The 22,336-nt window shown below is 40.5% G+C and overlaps 1 protein-coding gene across 4 annotated transcripts in view; it reads right to left on the reverse strand.

Annotated features, from left to right (window-relative positions):
- Positions 1 to 22,336, reverse strand: part of RNF121 (ring finger protein 121) — a 91,133-nt gene that overhangs the window by 54,410 nt on the left and 14,387 nt on the right. For all 4 annotated transcript variants that reach the window (XM_032359547.1, XM_032359545.1, XM_032359546.1 and 1 more), the window contains 2 exons: positions 3,091 to 3,128; positions 103 to 244 (listed from right to left, as the gene is read on the reverse strand). In XM_032359547.1, the coding sequence (XP_032215438.1) occupies positions 103 to 244; positions 3,091 to 3,122 (174 nt within the window). In that variant the 5' untranslated portion in view covers positions 3,123 to 3,128. The remainder of the gene's footprint in view (positions 1 to 102; positions 245 to 3,090; positions 3,129 to 22,336) is intronic.

A 22,336-nucleotide genomic window follows, 5' to 3' on the forward strand; every position in this document is an offset into this window, starting at 1 on the left:
TCTATTCCCTGCCAAATGGAGCCTGGGTGAGGCTAGACCCTAGAATACCTAGGAGAGTATTTTGATAACTGTCAGAAGAAGAACTGAGAGTCAGTGGCTTACATTGTAGGAGCGGGGGTGCCTCTGTTTCCACTGCACCAGGAGCAGCTGGGCCACCACCAAAGTAGCGATGAGGATGAGGACCATTTCAGCGTGCATGGCTTCGTGGCCACGGTGCTTGGCATGCATGCGTGCGTGCTCAACCCTGAAAGTCAAACAGATGAGGCGAGGCAGGTCAGGGAAGGTGTGCTAGTAAAAGCGCAGTGCTTTCCAGGGATATCCCACAAGTCCATAGCTCAGAACATATTCCTGACCTTTGCAACTGCAGGTTATTATACAAATTAGGGGCTAGAAAAACACACACCCTAGAAAATGGGCAATGGGATAGAACAAGGGCTCCACGGACCTCAGAAGCTCAGCTACTGGAGTTAAGTTGGGTTGTCTGCTGCCCACCCCCAAGAGCAGAAACAGCTGACACCTTTCCTGTAGGAAAGAGGACCCAGAAGAATCTTGTCATTACTGCCCATTTCAGTCCTATTTCAACTTCAACCATCCCTGGAAGGACACAAAGTAACCCACAGAGAAGGATAACCATAAAGTCTCATACTCTTAGTCGATGATATTTATGACACAAATAAAGAAGTACTACTGCAAATGTGTACTAATCCCAGGGTTTAAGTCTTCCTTTATTTGTCCTATTCTCTCTGTCAGGACCAGGGATCCTGTTTAAGACTAGCTAAAGCCTGAAAGTCTGGACTGCTTTAACTTTATACTAATCCAACAGTGTACCTCCTCAAGAGCTTAAGGAAGAGTATAACTGGAAACTCTTATTTCATCTAAAGCTGGCATTCTCTGGTCCAGGGGAATGGAAACAAGTGATTGCCTTTGCCTCTTACAGTCAGAGTCAGCCAACAGAGAAATGAGGAAGGACTCAGAAAAATAAATACAAATACAGCCCATAGTCAGGAGCTTTTATGCCAATCCTCCATAGATGGGGGTATTAGGCAGAGAGGGAAAGGACAACAAATGATATCTTCATAGAGTTCCCAAGGGCAATGACAGACTATGTAAGAACCACCCAGTGGGATGAATTACAGACAAATGATAAAGCAAGTACAGGGAAAACTGTACAATCTAGGTGGTAGGCCTAAAGGTGTTTACTGTGTAATTCTTTCAACTTTTCTGAGATTTTTCACAGTAAAATGTTAGAGAGCAAACTGGTGGGGGGAGTGGGTAGCCAAATGTCAGCGGCCAGCCACAGTACCTAAGGGTTCATCTTCCATCAACTCATCCAGGGTAGGAGAATCTGGCAAACAAATAGTATGGGTAGGAGTCAGAAACTTAGGTTCAGACATCCATGTGGACTTGGCTAAGAAAATTCACATCTCTATATCACAATTTCTTCATCTGTCACAAAGAGTCTGTACCTCTGCTGCTTCCCACATAGGGTTGTTGAGAGGATAAGCTAAACTAAAAGGGCAAAGGACACTTTAAAAACCTAAGGACTCTGGGGAGTTATAAAGATAAGATAAATTTCTTATTGTCAGGCAATATTTGACTGAATGGATGTACATAACAACAATAACAATAAGAACAACAACAAAATCAAAGAAATATGGAGAAAAGACCAGAGAACAACAACTCTACTTGAGGTTCCCACCCAATACAAACATTGTCTTTACAATTTTTGTATGAATACGTCCACTGGCTGAAAACATATGCCTCTAGAGAACCATGTGTCTGGTGCATTGTAGGTACTCATATGTGCTAATAAAGGAATAAAACTCCCAATATTTTAAGGGCAGGAGCTCACTGCCTCTCAATATATCACAATTATTAAAAACGTCTCTGATAACAAGACAAAAATCTTGCTATAGCTTCATTCCCTAATGAACAACCTTTTATATTCTGGAACAACCGAGGACATATTTACTCTTCTTTCCCAATGCTACTCTTTCAAAGATTTATATGATCTTACTTAAAACAAAAACAAAAACAAAAAAAATCCTCTTTCTACTACCACTTTTCTGTGCCCTTTTAGGCTAACAGTCTGAGATCTTTTAAATGCTATTCATATAACATAATATAAAAACCATTAGCCTGGTTGCCTTCTTCTAGATGTTATCTAAGTGAAGATCTTCTTAATATGCAGTGATTACAACAAAATCAGTGTGGACTCAGTGAAACACAGTGGTACTTTCACCTCCCTAAAGCAGAAAGTATATTTCTATGAACATGTTCCAAATTTTGGAATGTTTTGATAGCTGAGGTACACAACAAACTTCAAGCATATTAAGCTTGAAGTTTTCTAAAATCTTGCTGGTTTTGTCACGTAAGTTGTTACCTTTGCCATTCTCTATTTTTATAATCTAAATGAAAGGGCTTTTTTTTTGCACTATTAATAAAGTTTACATGGTTGATTTCAGCTCATTGGTCAGCTACGTTGTAGGGCAAACACTCTGACGACTCTTTGATGAGCAATCACGATAATAAGGTATTTGTTGACTATTGACTCACTCTGGTTGCAAAGCAAATTAGTAGCAGAGTTGAGATCAGGAAGACACCATTCCCATATTTCAGCCAGAGCTCTCTGCTCTGTTTTGTGGATAATGATGATGTTAATGATGACAGTGATTTGCAAAGTGATTACACTTACTGGAAGCTTACCACATGCCAGGCATTGTTCTAAGAATTTCACATATATTAGTCCTCACAACTCTATGAGGTGTAAGTACTGTTGTAACCTTTCATTGTGCAAACCAGGGAAACTAAGGTAGTAAGAAATCAAGTAACTCGCCCAAGATAAGCATAGCTAGGAAATGGCAGAACTAGTAGTATTAAACCCATATAAATAGTTTGGTGTAATTACCTATTCACTCCCCAGGACTAAAGGAGCCACCCAGGAATACTGGAAAAGATCCCAAATGACCTCTCCTACTAGTCAAGTCATGGCTTCCCCACAGACAAGGAAGCAAAAGGGTACATATACAACTCTATTAGTAGGAAGAATTTAAAATTCCCAGCCTGAAGGGCCCACACCATCACACTTACCTCCATTGCTCTTCTGGAGAGAGGTCTGACATATCAACCTGTAGAAAAACACCACCAAAAAATCCATTACGGTCTTAGAACTGTGCCTGCCCAATATAAGGTGTTCATACATTCATCATTATCTTTAAGGAATTATGAAGAGCTTCAAGTGTCACAATCTTTACAAAGCCTTCCCCAATACTCTACTTCCCACTGATCTCACCCTTCTCTAACCACTTACTTTATCTCTTGTCTATGACTGACAGTGTACTGCATGTCTGTGCTAGGCAATGAGGACCGGAGAATAAACCCAACTCCTAAGATGCTCATAGCCTAATCAAGAATTCACACATATATACAGAAAATTTCTTTATTATATGCTGAGGACTAGCTATGGAAGAATAAAGAAGAGGCTTCTGATCCAATCTGTAGTGTTATAGACTGGCAAAGACTTCTGGAGATGTACCATCCAGATGAAGAAATAAGAGAAATATGTTCCAGGCAAACAAACTAACATAAAAATGAAGGACTAAAGTTACTTAGCATACAAATAAATGAGCATGGCTAGAGCAAAAAGTATGAATCAGGATTAGTGGGAGATGAAGCTAGATAAAATATTCTGTCATATGCTGTCTGACTCTAAATGGCCTCAGGGTAGCAAGCAGCACATTAGACTAGGGAGAACTAAGCTTTAGTCCCTGCTCTGCTATTAACGAGCAGTACAACCTTCCAATTTCAAAGTTCTGGTTCTATTTGTTAGTCTTGTCCTCTAGAGCAGGGTTTTCTCAACCTTTGCACTAGGGATATTTGGGACTGGATAATTCTTTGGTGAGGTGGGAGTTCCCTGTACACTGTAGGATGTTTTAGCAGCATCCCCGACCCTCTACCTTCAGGATGCCAAAAGCATCTCCACAGAAGCAACAATGTCTTTAGACATTGATGAAAACTGCCTAGAGTTGAAAACTGCTGCTCAAGAATAATACTAAATTCTTTGAGTTCAGGACTCAAGACTTCTACTTCCTTACAGCCACATAAAAGCATAACCAAGTGTCAGTACATAAGTCAAAAACATTACATTCATATATTCTTACACTGACCTGAGCTGAAAATGTTTCTCAATGTAAAGAGAGACAGGCCTTAGTCAAACGAATCAAACAACAAATATTCCGTTAGTACTTATGATGGTCAGGGCCCAATTTCCCACTGTTCCTGTGATAAATTCAGAAAAGTACTTTACACAGAAAGTCTGAAGTAAAATGGGCAGAACTCTCCTACTGAGTTAAATCAGCACATACTTATCCGGCATCCTTTATGTGTGTGTACACTACTCCCATCACTATTTAGGGAGGGCTTTCTGAATTTTACATGTTCCAGCTAAGTTATTAAAAAAAGAAAAAAAAAAAAAAGGCTATCTCAAGTCACCCACCTACTCCCTTTTCCTACCTCACACAATACTCACAGAATATATTCAGGAGTCCTAACTCAGGTCTTTATTTCCCCAGAACAAAAGAGGTCCCAGAATATCCCAGGACAAGTTGACATAAGAAATGGAAATGCCCATCTGGGTGGTACCTGAGCAGACAATTAAGGACCACGTTTCTTTCTTTCTTTCTTTTTTTTAAGGTTTATTTATTTATTTGAGAGAGAAAGAGAGAAAGTGCAAGCAGGGGAAAGGGCAAAGAGAGAGGGAGACAAGCAAGCTCCCTTGTGAGCAAGAAGCCTGAAATGAGGCTTGATTGCGGGACCCTGAGATCATGACCTGAGCCAAAACCAAGAATCAGACGCTTAACCGACTGAGCCATCCTGGTGCCCCAGGCCACATTTCTAAATAAACAACCCAGTACAGGTTTCAAAACTCTTTTCCGGGGCGCCTGGGTGGCTCAGTGGGTTAAGCCGCTGCCTTCGGCTCAGGTCATGATCCCAGGGTCCTGGGATCGAGCCCCGCGTCGGGCTCTCTGCTCAGCTGGGAGCCTGCTTCCTTCTCTCTCTCTCTGCCTGCCTCTCTGCCTGCTTGTGATCTCTCTCTGTCAAATAAATAAATAAAAAATCTTAAAAAAAAAAAAAAAAAACTCTTTTCCTTTTTTCCAACTTGGACTTGCATCTTGCCAAACCAGTCTGTTCACTGTCTCAAAACACATGGGACTAATTCCTGTCTCTAGGCCTTTGTATATTCTGCCTTCTGCTTACATTTCCCTCTTTTATCCCATCCAAAACCAAGCTGTCCTTTGAGAACCCAGCTGCAATTTCACCTTCTCTGAAGAAGCCTGCCCTGATCCCCTAGCTTAGTGACTTTGGCCCTCTGCTTTTCTCAAGCATGGATTTTTCTCCTTATTCAGAGTGTGGCACAAAGAGTCATATCAGCATTGTCTGCGTGCTTGATAGAAATGCAGAAACTTGGGACACTTGGGTGGGTCAGTTGGTTAAGTGACTGCCTTCAGCTCAGGTCATGATCGTGAAGTCCTGGGATGGAGTGCCACATCAGGTTCCCTGCTCACCGGGGAGTCTGTGTCTCCCTCTGACCCTCCCACTTCTTGCGCTCTTATTCTCTCTCAAATAAATAAATAAAATCTTAAAAGAAAGAAAGGAAGAGAGAGAGAGAGAGAGAAATGCAGATCTCAGGCATCACTCCAGACCCCCTGAATCTGAATTTTCCTTTTAATAAGGTCTCCAGATGACTCATATGCACATTAAATCTGAAAAGCACTGTTCCATACCAGTCATTCATAGTCTTATGTTATCTTAGATGTGATTTCCAAGTGATGTAACTGTTTTTTTTTTTAAAGATTTTATTTATTTATTTGACACAGAAAGAGAAAAAGAGGGAGAGAATAAACAGGGAGAGGGGCAGGCAGAGGGAGAGGAAAAAGCAAGTGCCCCACTGAGCAGGGAGCCTGGGACCCTGGGATCATTTCCCGAGCCTAAGGCAGATGCTTGACCAACTGAGACACACAAATGCCCCAATGTAACTGCTTCTTAAGGCCAGGACCAGGACTAAGGAAGGTGGGGGTAAACCAAGGGACCTAGGGCTCAAAATTTAAGGAGGCACTCATTTTCAGGTACTGACCCTCCATTTGCATGACCTTGAAAATGAGTGCCTCCTTAAAGTTTGCACCCTAGTGCCTCGTTTGCTTCACCCTAGTCCTGGCCTGCTTATGTCTACCTTGCTTCCATCCCATAAACCTGGAAGATCCCACAGAGCCAAGGAGAATACACTGCTTTGTGTCCCGAAAGGAGAATAGAACAACGCTGAGCATATACTAAGCATTTGAGTGAGAACTAGAGGAACCGAACAGAATTCTCTCCAATACAGTAAGTATGCTGACAAACCAGCATCCCACCTGGAGATGCTTAAATGTGAGTATAAATAAACATTTGAAAAATACTTAATAAGTATCTGGGAAAGAAGTATTCATTTGATACCAAGAGGCACCCAGAAAATCATGTTTAAAAACTCAATGTCAAAAACAACAACAACAACAACAACAACAACACAAGTACATCTTCAAAGAAGCAAGATGGTTAAGCAACTGCTTCCAGCTCGGGTAATGATCCCAGGGTCCTGAGATCGAGCTCCACATTGGGCTCTGCGCTTTGCAGCAAATCTGCTCCTCCCTCTCTGGAGCTCTGTGATCTCTTGCTTTCATTCTTTCTTAAATACATAAATAAAATCTTTAAAAAAGAAGCAAGACAACTCCATTGAAGGGAAAACTAAGAAAGATCCAAAGAACCAGGCCATGATAGTGATCAAGTGAGCTAATATCTATACCTTACTCTCTGGCTGGAAAACAGAGAATAAGACTTCTGACTTCATTGGGGGGCTGGGAGGGTAAGAACATTCAAGGTGACTACGTGATTTCATTGTCTTTCCTCCTGGGAGAGTGGAAGCACTTTATAAAGTACTGGGAGAGGCTGTGGAACCAAATGTTGACGAAGCACAGGTCAGTACTGCTTTCAGAGCCTCATGGAAAATACCTCTCAGAAGGGCAAGCACTAAGGCTAAGACTAGACTGGGGCTTAGAGAACTATTTAGCTCTTCCTGGAGTACTATGAATGCAAAGAGAAGAGACATGATTTGGCTTTAGTATTTGCGATTCTTTAAACTACATCCATACAGGTCTTCTAGCACAAGGGGAAAAATAAGGAAAACTGTAAACTATAGCTAAAATTAACCCCTACCATCTGGAAATACATCTTTATTTGCTCCCTCATTAATGCGTTTATTCATCTGGGTCCAAGCAGTAAGTCAGTCTGAGTATGCCCTGTCCAGAGCTCAGGCAGCTAATTAAGAAGGCTCTCCAGGCATGGTTACTGACTGATGGGTTCACATCCAACTCCCAAGACCCACACATAGAATGTTTTCTTGCCAACCAATCACTCCCCTCCTAGAAGCTCTCAAGGCCCTTGGTAGTACCAGTCTACCTAAGAACAGATTTGAAAGAAGTTAAATAAAAAATGTCCGGCAGAGAACAAGAGAAAATTTCATAAAAAGAGAAAATGCTGGGGCACTCTGGTGGCTCAAGTTGGTTAAGCAACTGCCTTTGGCTCTGGTCATGATCCTGGAATCCCAGGATCGAGTCCCACATTGGGCTCCCTGCTCAGCAGGGAGTCTGCTTCTCCCTCTGATCTTCTCCCCTCTCATGCTCTCTCACATAAGTAAATAAATTCTTTTAAAGAGAGAGAGAGAAAATCCTCAGGTGCAAAAGATTCAGGGATCCACCCTTGTAACCCAACAACAGGCCTCTTATAACCAGCAAATATTGGATACTCTGTGGTCTGAGTCTTTACACAGGCTGGTTACTTTGTCCATTAAGCCCCTCTCTTCCACCAAAGTACATTATGCCTTCCAACAAAATGCTGGCCAGATTCTTCTGGCTTGAAGGCTCTTTAGACGGACTCTATTCACTGAAGAAACAAACATCCTTTACTGCCTCCCAGAGCACGGGCCATAGTCCAGCAGCATCAGCACCCTGAGAGCTTATTAAGAATCAAAAGAATTTCGGACTCTACCCCAGACCACCTGAATCAGAATCTACACTAAATAAGACAGGTTTGTTAATCCATATGCCCATTAAAGTTTGAGAAGCACTGCTACTGCACCTCAGCACTCACATTCACAACCTGTCCTACAATCATACACTTCCGTGCACCTGATTCTTTTAATTAAAAGCTGCACTGGTATCTAATTTACATACCATAAAACTCACCCATTTAAAGTGTACTATTCAGTGCTTTTTAGTATATTCAGAGTTGTGCCGCCACCACCACCTCTAAGTTTAGAACACTTTACAAGCCCCAAAAGAAACCACATAACCAGTTAGCAGTCCCTCTCCATCATCCCCCAGCCCAAGAAACCACTAATTTACTTTCTGTCTCCATCTACAATTGCCTATTCTAGCTGTTTCATATAAATGGGATCATACAATAAGGTCTTTTGCGATTGGCTTCTTTCACTTAGCATAATGTTTTCCATGTTCATCAGGTTGTAGCATATACTGTAGTTCCTTTTTATTTCCAAATAATACTGCACTATATGGACACTCCACATTACAGCTATCCACTCACCTGTTACTGGACATTTGAGTTGCTTATACTTTCTAACTATTACAAATAATGCTCTTATGAACATTTATCTACAAGTCTTTTTGTAGACATGTTTTCATTTCTCTTGAGTATATATATCTAGGAGTGAAACTGCTGGGTCATATGGTAATTCTATGCTTAACCTTTTGAGGAACTGCCAAATTGTTTTCCACAGCAGCTGCACCATATTACATTCCCACCAGCACTGCATGAAAGCTCCAATTTCACCACATCCTCAACACCTGTTAGTTTCTTCTTCTTTTTTTTTTTTAAAGATTTTATTTATTTACTTGACAAAGATTACAAGTAGGCAGAGAGGCAGAGAAAGCGAGAGATAGAGAGAGAGAGGGAAGCAGGCTCACCGCCGAGCAGAGAGCCCGATGTGGGGCTCGATCCCAGGACCCTGAGATCATGACCTGAGCCGAAGGCAGAGGTTTAACCCACTGAGCCACCCAGGCGCCCCAAGTTTCTTCTTGATAAAAGCATCCAAGCAGGTAGGAAATGGTACTGCAATGTATTTTCAATTTTGCATTTCCCTGAAGGATAATGATGCTGAACACCTTTTCATATGCTTATTGGCCATTTATATAACTTCTTTGGAGAAAAGTTTATTCAGATCCTTTGTCCATTTTTTAAAAATAGACCATTTTAGATCAGTTTTAGGCTCATAGTAAAACTGAATGGAAAATAACAGAGATTGCCCATGTGTCCCTTGCACCCAAATATGCAGAGCTTCCTGATTATCAACATCCCCCACCAGAGTAGTACATTTGTTCCAAATGATGAACCTACCCTGATACATCATTTCACCCAAAGTTCATAGTTTACCTTTAAGTTCTTTATTAATGTTATACAGCTTACTGGTTTGGGCAAATGTATAATGTATACAGAGATCTATGCAACACTTTTGAGAATCATACAGAGTAGCTTCACTGTCCTAAAAATCCTCTGAACTCTGCTTATTTAACTCTCTTTCCCCCCAGCCCCTACCAAACACTTATCTCTTTTCTGTCTCTATGGTTTTCACTTTTCTAGAATGCCATATAGTTAAAATCATATGTAGCCTCTACACTGGCTTCTCTGACTAGTAATATGCATTTAAGATTCCTCTATGTCTTTTCATGGTTTGATCACTCATTTCTTCTTAGTAATATTCACGAAGATATTCCATTATCTGGAAATACCGTAATTTATTTATCCACTCACCTACGGAGGGACATCTTGATTACTTCCACCATTTGGCAACTGTAAATAAAGCCGCTATAAACATCTGTGTGCAAGTCTCTGTGCAGACACAAATTTTCAACTCTTACGGTGAAACACAGAGAGCACAATTACTGGATTGTATGGTAATAGTGTTTAGTTTTGTTCTTCTCCTTTAATACAGTATTGGCTATTCCGGGTCTTTTGCCTCTCCATCTAAAGTTTGGAATCAGTTTGTCAATACCCACAAGATAACCTGCTGGGATTCTGACAGGTGTTGCACTACAGTTATAAATCAGGTTGGGAAGAACTGACTTGTTGACAACACTGAGTCTTCCTATACCTGAACATGGACTATCACTCCATTTAATTAGTTCTTTAATATATTTTTAAAGATCTTATTTATTTATTTATTTGAGAGAGAGACAGAGAGCAAGCGAGCAAGTGAGCACGAGGAGGAGATGGGCAGAGGGGCAGGGAGAGAGAATCCCAAGCCGACTCTGCACTGAGCAGGGAGCCAGATGCGGGGCTTAATCTCATGACCCTGAGATTATGACCTTAGCTGAAGCCAAGAGTGGGATGCTTCACTGACTGAGCCACCCAGGCACCCCAGTTCTTCTTTAATACTTTGATCAGGGCTTTTTGGTTCTCCTCATATAGATCTTATAACAAATATTTTGCTAGATTTTTATTAGTATTTATGCTAATATGTCACTTCTATGGAGCTAAAGTAAATAGTATTATGTTTTTAATTTCAAATTCCATTTGTTCATTGCTGATATGTAGGATGCAATTGGTTTTTTTATATTAACCTTGTTAGATTTACATTATCTTGAAAACGTGCTATAATCAAACAGTAGTTCCAGAAGGTTGTTTGTTGATTCTTTTGGATTTTCTACATAGAAAATGATGTCATCTATGAGTAAAGATGCTTCTACTTTTTCCTTCCAAATCTGTATACATTTTACTCCCTTTTCTTTTTACATTAATTAGGACTTCCACAGTATGCTGCTGAAAAGCACGGTGAGAGGGGACATCCTTACCTTGTTCCTAAGCTTTGTGGGAAAGCTTCAAACTTCTCACCATTCAGGATGATGTTACCTGTAATTTTCTGTAGATATTCTTTTAAACTTTTATTTATGTATTTGAGAGAGCAAGTGTACACAGAGAGTGAGAAGGAGAATAAGACTTCTGCCGAGAAGGGAGCCCTTGGTCCTAGGACCCCAGGATCATGACCTGAGCTGAAGACGACACTTAACTGGCTGAGCCACTCGGGCAGCCCTGCAGATATTCTTTATCCAGTTCAGGAAGTTCCTCTCTGTTCCTAGTTCTGTGAGAATTTTTATCTTAAATGGGTATGGGATTTTTGTCAAGTGTTTTTCTTTATTCATACATTTATGTAATTTTTCTTTAACGTATTGATGTGATGGAATATAGTAACGGACTTTCAAATGTTGAACCAACTTGTATACCTGGGATTAATCCCACTTGGTCATGGTGTATGATTCTTTATATATACTGTAAGATTCAATTTGTTAATATTTTACTGATGATTTTTACATTGATGTTCATAAAAGACACTGATGTCCCCTCTTTCACTTATAGAAGTAATTTGTGTCCTCTTTTTTTCTTAGGTAGCCTTAGGCTACAGACCTACTGGTTTTATCAACCTTTCAAAGGTTCAGATTTTGATTTTGATTTTCTCCACTGATTTCCTATTTTTTTTTTTAAAGATTTTATTTATTTATTTGACAGAGAACACAAGTAGGCAGAGAGGCAGGCAGAGAGAGAGGAGGAAGCAGGCTCCCTGCTGAGCAGAGAGCCCGATGCGGGACTCGATCCCAGGACCCTGAGATCATGACCTGAGCCGAAGGCAGCGGCTTAACCCACTGAGCCACCCAGGCGCCCTGATTTCCTATTTTTAATTCATTGATTTCTGCTCTGTTTTTCATTACTTTTCTTCTACTTACTTCGGTTTTAATCTGCTTTTTCTAGTTTCCAAAGGTGGAGACGTAGATGATTTTATTTATTTTTTTCATGTCGTGGACTTGCTTCTTTAATTGCAGATGAACTTAGCAGTCAATGGCAAGGATCCACACTCTAACAAAAGAACCAACTACAGAATGGTTGTCTTCTTGAAGGAACAGTAACTTGCATTTGATTTTTCCAGGTTGGCTCATTCCCAAATGCTGAAGATTTGGATTCCTAAAGTCTTCTTCAGCATTTACCTAATTCTTTGTGGGTGGAAGCAGGGCTGGGACTATTTGTCCGCACATAAACTGATCCTTGCATAAATCACTTTTATAATGAGAAAGCAGCTGGGACACGTTGCCTTGTCTTCCCCATTCTCTTCATCTTCTTGGTGATGCACAAGTTATCCCCCCACAGGAGGGGACAGAAATGTCTCCAAGTTTTTATCATACTGGAAGTCCTCAATCTCCCCCTCATCATGAAAGAGCCATTGTCACTGGGGCCCGCAGAAGTCTTTTGCCTCCACAAGCCAACACTGCCCTGGGAAGGTCTAACTTGGCAGGCACAGGCCCCAGCTCGGGTGATTGATTTTAGATCTTTCCTCTTTTCCCTCTGCATGGTTTTCCCTGCATCCCACAAATTTCGCTACGTTGTATTTTCATTTTCATTTAGTTCAAATATGTAAATTTTCTGACTTCTTCTTTGATCCATGTGTTATTTAGAAGTATGTTGTTTGATCTTCAAATATTTGTGGATTTTCTAGCTGTCACTCATTTACTGATTTCTAGCTGAATTCCATTATGCTCTGTCAGGAGACATTGTATGATTCCTAGTCTTTTAAATTTGTTAAGTTTTGTTTTATGGCCCACCTTGTGTTTTATCTTGGTTGTGTTTTATCTTGGTTATTGTTTACATGGAATGTTCCATGTAAACTTGAGAATGTCTCTATCCTGCTGCTGTCAGATGAAGCAGTCTCATAGATGTCCATTATATATATCCAGTTGATTGATGGTGTCTGAACTCAGCTACGTATTTACTGACTTTCTGCTTTCTGAGTCTGTTCATTTCTGACACAGGAATGTTGAACTCTCCAACTAGAAAAGTGGATTTGTCTATTTCTCCTTACAATTCTGCCCACATATTTTGATACCCTTTTGTTAGGCACATATATATTACAGATTGTTATGTCTTCTTGAAGGACACTCTTTCATCACAACATAATGCCCCTCTTGATACCTAATAAATTTCCTAATAAATCTGCTCTTTCTGGGGTGCATGGGTGGCTCAGTTGGTTAAGCACCCAACTCTTCCATTTTGGCTCACGTAATGATCTCAGGGTCATGAGACTGAGCCCTGCATTAGGCTATACACTGAATGGGGAGTCTGCTTGAGATTTTCTCCCTCTCCCTTTGCCACTCCCTGACCCCCACTCGCCTGCTCATGCTCTAAAATAAATACATAAATCTTTGAAGTCTGCTCTTTCTGAAATATAGCTAGTCTTGCTTTCTTTTGATTAATATTAGTATGGCAGATTACTCTCCATTCATTTACTTCTAATTTATATGTGTCCTTTTACTTAAAATGGGTTTCTTGGGGCCCCTGGGTGGCTCAGTTGGTTAAGTGGCTGCCTTTAGCTTAGGTCATGATCCCAGGGTCCTGGGATCAAGGCCAACATCAGGCTCCTTGCTCTCCCTGCTTCTCCCCTGCCTGCCTTTTCCCCCGTTTGTGCTTGCTTGCTCTCTCTTGCTCACCCTGTGTCAAATTGAAAAATAAATTCTTAAAAAAAATTAAACTAAAATTTTTTTTAAAAAAATGGGTTTCTTGTAGGCAATATATAGTGGATTTTTTTTTAATCCACTCTGACAATCTTTTAATTGGTGCATTTAGACTACTGATGCTTAAAGTAACTACTGATATAGCTGGATTAATATCCACTACATCTGTCGATATATTCTGTTTGTTGTTCTTGTTCTTGGCTCCTGTTTTTGTTTTCCAAGCTTTTGTGATTTTTCTTTTTTTTTCTTTAAGTAGCCTCCATGCCTAGTACGGAGCCCAACATGGGACTTGAACTCACAACCCTGAGATCGAGACCTGAGCTGAAATCAAGAGTAGGAAGCTCAACCAATAGCTACACAGGCACCCCCAAACTTTTGCAATTTTAACTGAGAATTTTACATAATTATATTTTCTCCTCTTTCTTATCACTTATATTTGCTTTTATTGTTTTAATAGATGACCTAGAGTTTGCAGTATACATTTACAACTAAATAAAAAAATCCTTTTTTTTTTCAGATTTTATTTATTTGACAGATAGAGATCACAAGTAGGCAGAGAGGCAGGCAGAGAGGGAGAGAGAGAGAGAGAGGAGGAAGCAGGCTTCCCACTGAGCAGAGAGCCCAACATGGGGCTCGATCCCAGGACCCCGTAATCATGACCTGAGCCGAAGGCAAAGGCTTTAACCCACTGAGCCACCCAGGCGCCCCTTAAGTCCACTTTCAAATACTATATCACTTCATGGGTAATATGAGTAACTTAAAATAATCGTAATTTCTCCCTCCCATCCTTTGTTTCATTGCTGTCATTCATTTCACTTTTTCATAAGCATATCTACACACACACACACAAACATGCACACACATACACAGACACATAAATGCATACATAATCAAATACAGTGTTGGTATTATTGTTCTGAAAAAACTGATACACTAGATCAATTACAATTTTTTAAAAAGTACTATAAAAAAGGCACTATAAAAATTCATATTCAATGGTGAAGGACAAAATGCTTTTCCTTTAAGATCAGAAACAACGTCAGCATGTCTACCCTCACCACTATTATTCAACACTGAAGTTTTTAGCCAGCATAAAGCAATAAAAGGAGATAAAAGGCACACAAATTGGAAAGAAAGAAAACTGCCCCTATATGCAGATGACTTGATGTTCTATGTAGAAAATCCCAAAGAATCTACAAAAAGAAAAAAAATACCAGAATAAGAGAGTTCCGCAACATGGTAGAATATTATATAAACACACTCAAAAAATACATTTCTATATATTAGTAGAGAACACATGAAAACTGAATATAAATTTTACAATCATTCATTAAAAAAGTATAAGTAAAATAAATATTCCTATTATATCTTCACTTATTTCTTTTCTGATACTTCCTTCCTTTATGTAGATCTGAGTTTCCGACCTCTATCATTTTCCTCTCTCTAAAGAACTACTTTTAACATTCCTTGCAAGTCAGATCTACTGGGAACAAATTCTTTCATTTTTTGTTTGTCTTTATTTCTCCTTCTCTCTTGAAGGGTAAAGAATTCTAGGCTGGTGGCGTTTTTCTCAACACTTTTTTTTTTTTAAAGAAATAGAGTATGAGGGCGCCTGGGAGGCTCAGTGGGTTAGGCCTCTGCCTTCAGCTCAGGTCCTGATCTCAGGGTCCTGGGATTGAGTCCCGCACTGGGCTCTCTGCTCAGTGCGGGAGCTGCTTCCCCCTGACACTCTGCCTACTTGTGATCTCTGTCAAATAAATAAAATCTTTAAAAAAAAAAAAAGAAAAGAAAAGAAAAGAGAGTGTGCGGGGACAGGGGTGGGGACAGAGGGAGAGAATCTTAAGCAAGCACCATGCCTAGCACAGAGCCCAAAGTGGGACTCAATTTCATGCACCTGAGATCATGACCTGAGATGAAATCAAGAGTCGGACACTTAACTGAGTCACTCAGGTAGCCCTTTTCTCAACTCTTTAAACATTTCATTCTACCTGCTCTTGCTTCCGTGGTTTCTGAGGAAAACTTGGATGTAGTTCTTATCTTCGCTCCTCTGTAGGTAAGGTTTTCCTTAGGAAAACCTTTCCTTAAGGTCTTCCTCCCGTTTCTTTCAGGATTTTCTATCTTTGATTTTCTAGTTTGAAAAATTATGTCTAAGTGTAGTTTTTTTGCCATGGAAGGTTTTTTGTCTCGTTGTTGTTTTGACATTTATCCTCCTTAGTATTTTGAGCTTCCTGGATCTGTGATTTGCTGTCTGACATTAATTTGGGCAATTCTCAGTCATTATTGTTTCAAATATTTATTTTATTTATTTTTCTTCTGGTATCCCCATGATATGAATGTTTTAAGACTGGACTGCTCTAACAAAATGCAAAAGATTGGGTGTGGCTTATAAACAACAATTTATTTCTCACATTTCTGGAGGGTGGAAGTCCAGGATGATGGTACTAGATTTTATGTCTGGTAAGGGCTTCTGGGTTCATAGATGGCCACCTTTTGGCCATTTTCTCAAATGGTAAAAGGGGCTGGGGAGCTTTGTGGGGCCTCTTTCATAAGGGCACAAATCCCAATTATGAGGGCTCTGCCCTTATGACCTAATCATCTCCCAAAAAACTCCCCCAGCTAATACCATCACATTAGGGATTAAAATTTCAACATATGAATTTGGGGGTAACACAAACATTTTCAGACCATAGCAATGTATATCACAACTTTTGTAGTTGTTCCATGGTTCTTAGAAACTGTTTTCTCTAATGTTTTTTTCTCTTTACTTTTCACTTCTATAGGTTCCTATTGAGATACCCTCAAGCTCAGAGATTCTTTCATCAGCCATGTCCGGTCTACTGGCAAGCCCATCAAAGACATTTTTCATTTCTGCTAGTGTTTCTGATCTCTAGTGTTAGAATTTCCATCTCTCTTGTTCTTATACTGCTGTCTACTTTAGTCATTAGAGCTATGATCATATTAATCATAGTTGTTTTAAATTCCTGTTCAAATAATTCCAACATCCCTGTCATAGGTGACTCTAATTCTGATGCTTGGTTTTTCTCTTCAAACTGTGCTTTTGGGGCATCTAGGTGGACTCAGTAAGTGTCCAACTCTTGATCTCAGCTCAGGTCTTGATCCCAGGGTCATGAGTTCAAGCCCCACAATGGGCTCCATGCTGGACAGGGAGCCTACTTGAAAGAACAAAACCCAAAAAACTGTGCTTTTTGTCTTTTGGTAGGTCTTAGAATTTTTTCTTGATAGGTCGGCAAGGCACTGCTATAAATAGGCCTTTAGTAATGTGGTAGCAAGGTGTGGAAGGAGGAGAAACATACTAGAGTCCAATGACTGAATTTCAGTCTTTTAGTGAGCCTATGCCTGTGGAATATGAACTTCACAAGTGCTTCTCAGTTCTTCACTCATCACCCCTCTTAGGTGGGAAAGGATGGCTTCAGTGGGCTGGAATTTGGCATTTCCCTTCTCCTACATGGAAGTCTAGAGCTGGCTAGAGTTGGATTATTTCCCTTCCCCGGGGTCAGTTGGGCTCTGGCTAACTAGTTTCTCCTGATGGCAGACCACCACCTTGCTAAGAACAGAATGCTCTGCAGTATTTTTAAATAGTTCCCTTGCCCCCCGCCAGAAGCATGAGGGGATTTTTCTCAATACTCAGCTTAAGAGGGACGCCTGGGTGGCTCAGTCAGTTAAGCGGCTGCCTTAGGCTCAGGTCGTGATCCCAGGGTCCTGGGATGGAGTCCCACACCGGGCTCCTTTCTCAGCGGGGAGCCTGATTCTCTCTCTGCCTCTGCCTGCCACTCTGTCTGTGTGCGCGCGCTCTCTCTCTCTCTCTCTGACAAATATATAAGTAAATCTTAAAAAAAAAAAAAAATACTCAGCTTAAGAACCTGATAGAATCCAGGAGGCAGAACTCACAAAACTGGCAGGGGATGGGGGGAACCTCAATGACTGAGTCCCCTTGGAGCTTTTAACTCTCAGAGTGGTCAAAAGGGAGTCTCCAGCAATTCATCTAAGGCCCAGGTTTCCCTACTCCAGGACTGGTTCCCACAAATGTGTCTGCTCCTGTAAGTTGTGATTCTCTGTATTCAACTTTTGGTCTCTCCAATTTTCCAGGCTCTTATAAACTCACTTCTCTTATAAATCTAAGAATTACTGATTTATCGGTTTGTTTAGCTTTTTACTTGTTAGGACAAAGTAGTGAGTCCCAAGCTTCTCAGAAGCCATACTGGAAATTTCTGTACATTTTTTGATGGAATTATTTAATTTTTATTGCTGAGTTGTAAAAGTTCCCTACATATTCTGGATACAAATTCCCTTATCTGATACATGACTTGCAAATATTGTCTCCCATTCTGTGCGTTCTTTTTACTTTCCTGATGGTGTCCTTTGCAACACAAAAGGTTTTCATGTTGGTAAGTCCAACTTATTTATTGTTTTCTTTAATTCCTTGTGCTTGGGTGTCATATCTAAGAAATGATCATGATTTCGGATGTTTTCTTCTAAAAATTTTATAGTTTTAGTTATTATATTTAGGTCATTGGTCCATTTTGAGTTACTTTTTGTATATGGTATGAGGTAGGGATCGACTTCATTCTTTTGCATGTGGCTAACTAGTTGTCTCAGCATCATTTGTTGAGAAGACCATTCATTCCCCATGTGCACCTGATTCTTCACATTGGCTCTTTTCTAAGATGGTACAATCCTTGTTTTCCACATCATTTTCTCGAGTGTTCCCATAGCTCTATAAACTTTGCTGACAGAACCTCAGAAAAGACAATAAACAAATAAGAACATAAACAAGCAAACAAATAAATAAGGCCCCAAAGCTGTCTGTGAAGTTTGATAACATTTATTCCTTTACTCAAATCTCACTTAAGTACTCCTGTTCTAAATGTGCAGGTCCAGGGCTAGGCAGGGGATGCAAAGATGAACCAGACTTTTTTCTTGCCCTTGAGAAGACAGATAAAAAATAAAATAATTAGGCTGCTTGGGGCACCTAAGTGGCTCAGTGGGTTAAAGCCTCTGCCTTCCGCTCGGGTCACGATCTCAGGGTCCTGGGATCAAGCCCCACATCGGGCTCTCTGCTCAGCAGGGAGCCTGCTTCCCCCTTCCCTCTCTGCCTGCTTCTCTGCCTACTTGTCATCTCTGTCAGATAAATAAATAAAATCTTAAAAAAATAATAATAATTAGGCTGCTTTAAAAGTATGAACTTATTCAGCCCAGGGAGCACAACTGTTTCCTCTCTACAGAAGGCACGGATGAGATATAAAGGAGAAAAATGACTCACTGAAGATCACAGTTGAAATAGTGATGGAGAAAGGGTCACAGAACTTATGGGAGAAATCAAAGACAGGGCTTACGGCCTCAAATGACCAAATCAATTATTAGTCACAAAGTCCTCCTAGAGTCACATTATGATTTTCATGGGGCCCAGGTACTTCTGCCTTTGTGGGCCTCTTTCGCCATTAAAAAATATAGATATAGATATAGATATATATAGATACATATATGTGTGTGTATATATATAATATAAATATAAAATATATTAATAAAAAATAGACATATAGGGCGCCTGGGTGGCTCAGTGGGTTAAGCCGCTGCCTTCGGCTCAGGTCATGATCTCAGAGTCCTGGGATCGAGTCCCGCATCGGGCTCTCTGCTCAGCAGGGAGCCTGCCTCCTCCTCTCTCTCTCTCTGCCTGCCTCTCTGCCTACTTGTGATCTCTCTCTGTCAAATAAATAAATAAAATCTTTAAAAAAAAAAAAAAAAAAATAGACATATATATTTTTATTTTTTTTAAATTATTTTTACTAACATATCTTATTTGCCCCAGAGGTACAGATCTGTGAATCGTCAGGCTTACACACTTCACAGCACTCACCATATCACATACCCTCCCCAATGTCCATAACCCAACACAGTGCTCACTACTGGAGCAATACAAAGAAGATTAGCATGGCCGCTTTGCAAGGGTGACAGGCAAAATGTATTTATGACTACACTGCTACAAAGATGTATAATCCAAGCTGGACTGTAGTCACTTTTTAATTCTTAAAGGAAATTAAGATATTTTTGTGGGTCCCTTGGGACTGTACCTACTGTGCCTAATGGATAAGTCAGCCCTAGGTCTTGCTATCTCCCCACAGCTATGGACCACGTGTTCTCTCCCCAGCTGCCAAATCACTTTGCTCTACTGCTTCTAAGACTCTCTTCTCTCCTGGGTCTATCTGATCAAGCAGCATGAGGTTTAAGCTCATGCTACATCTCACTGCCTAAATCCACAATAAAAAGCAGCCTCACTCTAATCATACGAGCACTATAAAGTCATCAGAAAATCACTTGACAATAATATATATTCTGTGTTCAAGAATACTCCTGTGTTCAAGGTTTAGATATATTCATGAATGATCACACCCCCAAAAAAGAAGCAGACATATCATTGACCTGCAAACACCAAAGGCATGGGGAGCATGCACCTGGCATCTTGAATGTACCCAATAAATATTGTTGCTAATTCAATCACAAGACAAGGCATAAAGCAAAGTATATTTTCTTATAAAACTTACTTTGAATAAGCAGAAAATAAACATGTAAATAAACATATATTTATATATATGACATAAATTCTGTAGTATATGAAGGAAAATAAAACATGGTAAGAGAAGAAAGTGAAAAGGGAGACTGTTTTATTGCTATACTGTAGACACTCATTTCCCCTAAAGGTTTCCAACAACAGGAGAACATGCTGGGTGAGACAGCCAGTAAAACCCCATGTATAGTATGTCTTATTTCTTTGGGTTTTATCTCATTCCCACTTTTCACCCCAAGAAATGGGTTTAGGGCACAAACTACCCTTCTCAGTGAAAAGAAGAGCAGCTGAAGAGAAGAGCTAGTAATCTAGCACACCTATTTAATTGCTATGTGTCAATAAACAGGGTAACTTCCTCTGTGCCTCAATTTCCCCATATACAAAATGATGGGGGTTGGCTTAGGTGATTTTCAAGGTGCTTTAAAACTAAAATGGTATAATAATTCACACCAAATCTGTTTAACCTCCAAAGCTTTGGAGTCAGTTGTAATACTCTGGCTTTCCAAACTGCCACAGTTTCCTTATTTACCACAGAACTAAAAACAAAATACCTTCGGTAAGGTAAGGTGAGAATTAACAGGATGCTACCAGATTAAATCTATCAAACTTTACTAAGTGACTACCGTGGCATGCATCAGGAGTATCCATCAGTCAGAGGATAGCCTCTTGTCCTGGCTTCAAGTACCTGCTAACCATAAAGGGCCCTAAACTCTGGAATGCCATCCACTAGGGCCAACTGGCATTTCAGAGGTCCCAGCTGATCCTTCCAAGTTAGAAACTGATCAACCATGTAGCTACAGACTTCATTCTTTCACAAAAATTAGAGACAAATAAACCCAACCTTTGCGCTTGAGGTATTCATAGTTGGTGAGGGGCGGGGGAGGGGAAGAGACAGGACACAACAGAGTATTAAAGATAAAATAGTATAACAGGGATAACAACCATTGACATTTAAACAAAACACTACCTAAGCCCAGAAAAAGGAGAGATTAGCCATCTCCTAGACCTGGTAGGAATAAAGCACACCAGGCTGGCTGCCTCCTCTATCCTGTGGGGACAGATGCTCTGGTTCGCTAGGTGGTTAGGATAACAAGTACAAAAGTTCAAAGGCTCTCCATATTTGTAGCTCTCCATTCTCCTCTCATTCACATTCTTCTTCAACTCTGCAGCCCTGCCGACAATTCAAGGCCAATAAATCAAAGTGCAACCACTTCACTTAAAAAAAAAAAAAAAAAAAAAAAAAGACCTCATGAATCAGCTGGGAATCATGCAGACGTTAAATCTGTTTAGCCAAACTGTAAGGCCTGATACAGACAGCACACTTGGAGCAGGAAGTGAAGTAGATGTTGGGTGGTAACAACTGCTGTGGCTGCTGTCTGCCCATCACCCCCACCTCTCTACCATCACCAGAAAGCCAGGCCAGTTGAGTTGGGAAGGCCAGCTCATCCTCCTCCAGGTCAGCTGAGTTGGGAAGCTGTTTAATGAAAAATCTCAAATATATTAAAAGAAGAGGGATAGTTTAATGACTTCTCTCCCATACAACAATTATCAAATTTGGGGGCACCTACCATTCTTTGGTTCTTCAATTCCTTTCCCATGAAATTCCTACTTCTCAGACTAGCTTCTTCCCCACTGGCCCTCCGCTCACTTTTTCCTACATGCCCTCCACCCTCCCATGTACTCTATACCATTCCTTTAGGATGGTATCGGACCCAATCCAGATGCCACCTCTTCCAGAAACCCTTCCAGAGCAAAACTGTCCTTTCTATGGACTCCTAGAGCCTTTATATTCTGGACTATTCATCTGCTTGTCACATTTCCCACCTATGGAATCGCCCTTGAATTTTTCATTGCCACACCTCAGACTTTATCCCTTACTCTCTCCCAGACTACTGCAGTGACCTCCAAGGTGATCTCCCTGAATCTAATCTCGCTAGAACAGATGCACACCTAATAGCAGCCAGAGGATCTTTCTCAGATACAAAATTGACCGCATCAGCCCTCTACTTAGACTTTGATACCTTTCTATTACCTTTGGATTAAAGCCCAAACTTATTTGTATGACACACAAGGTACTTCATAATCTAGTCCAACCAGCTACTTATCTCACCACTCTCCACCAAATGGCTTATACTCCAGCCACACTGAACCACCT

Source organism: Mustela erminea, chromosome 9 (assembly GCF_009829155.1).
Source record: "Mustela erminea isolate mMusErm1 chromosome 9, mMusErm1.Pri, whole genome shotgun sequence".
Classification (NCBI taxonomy): Eukaryota; Metazoa; Chordata; class Mammalia; order Carnivora; family Mustelidae; genus Mustela; species Mustela erminea.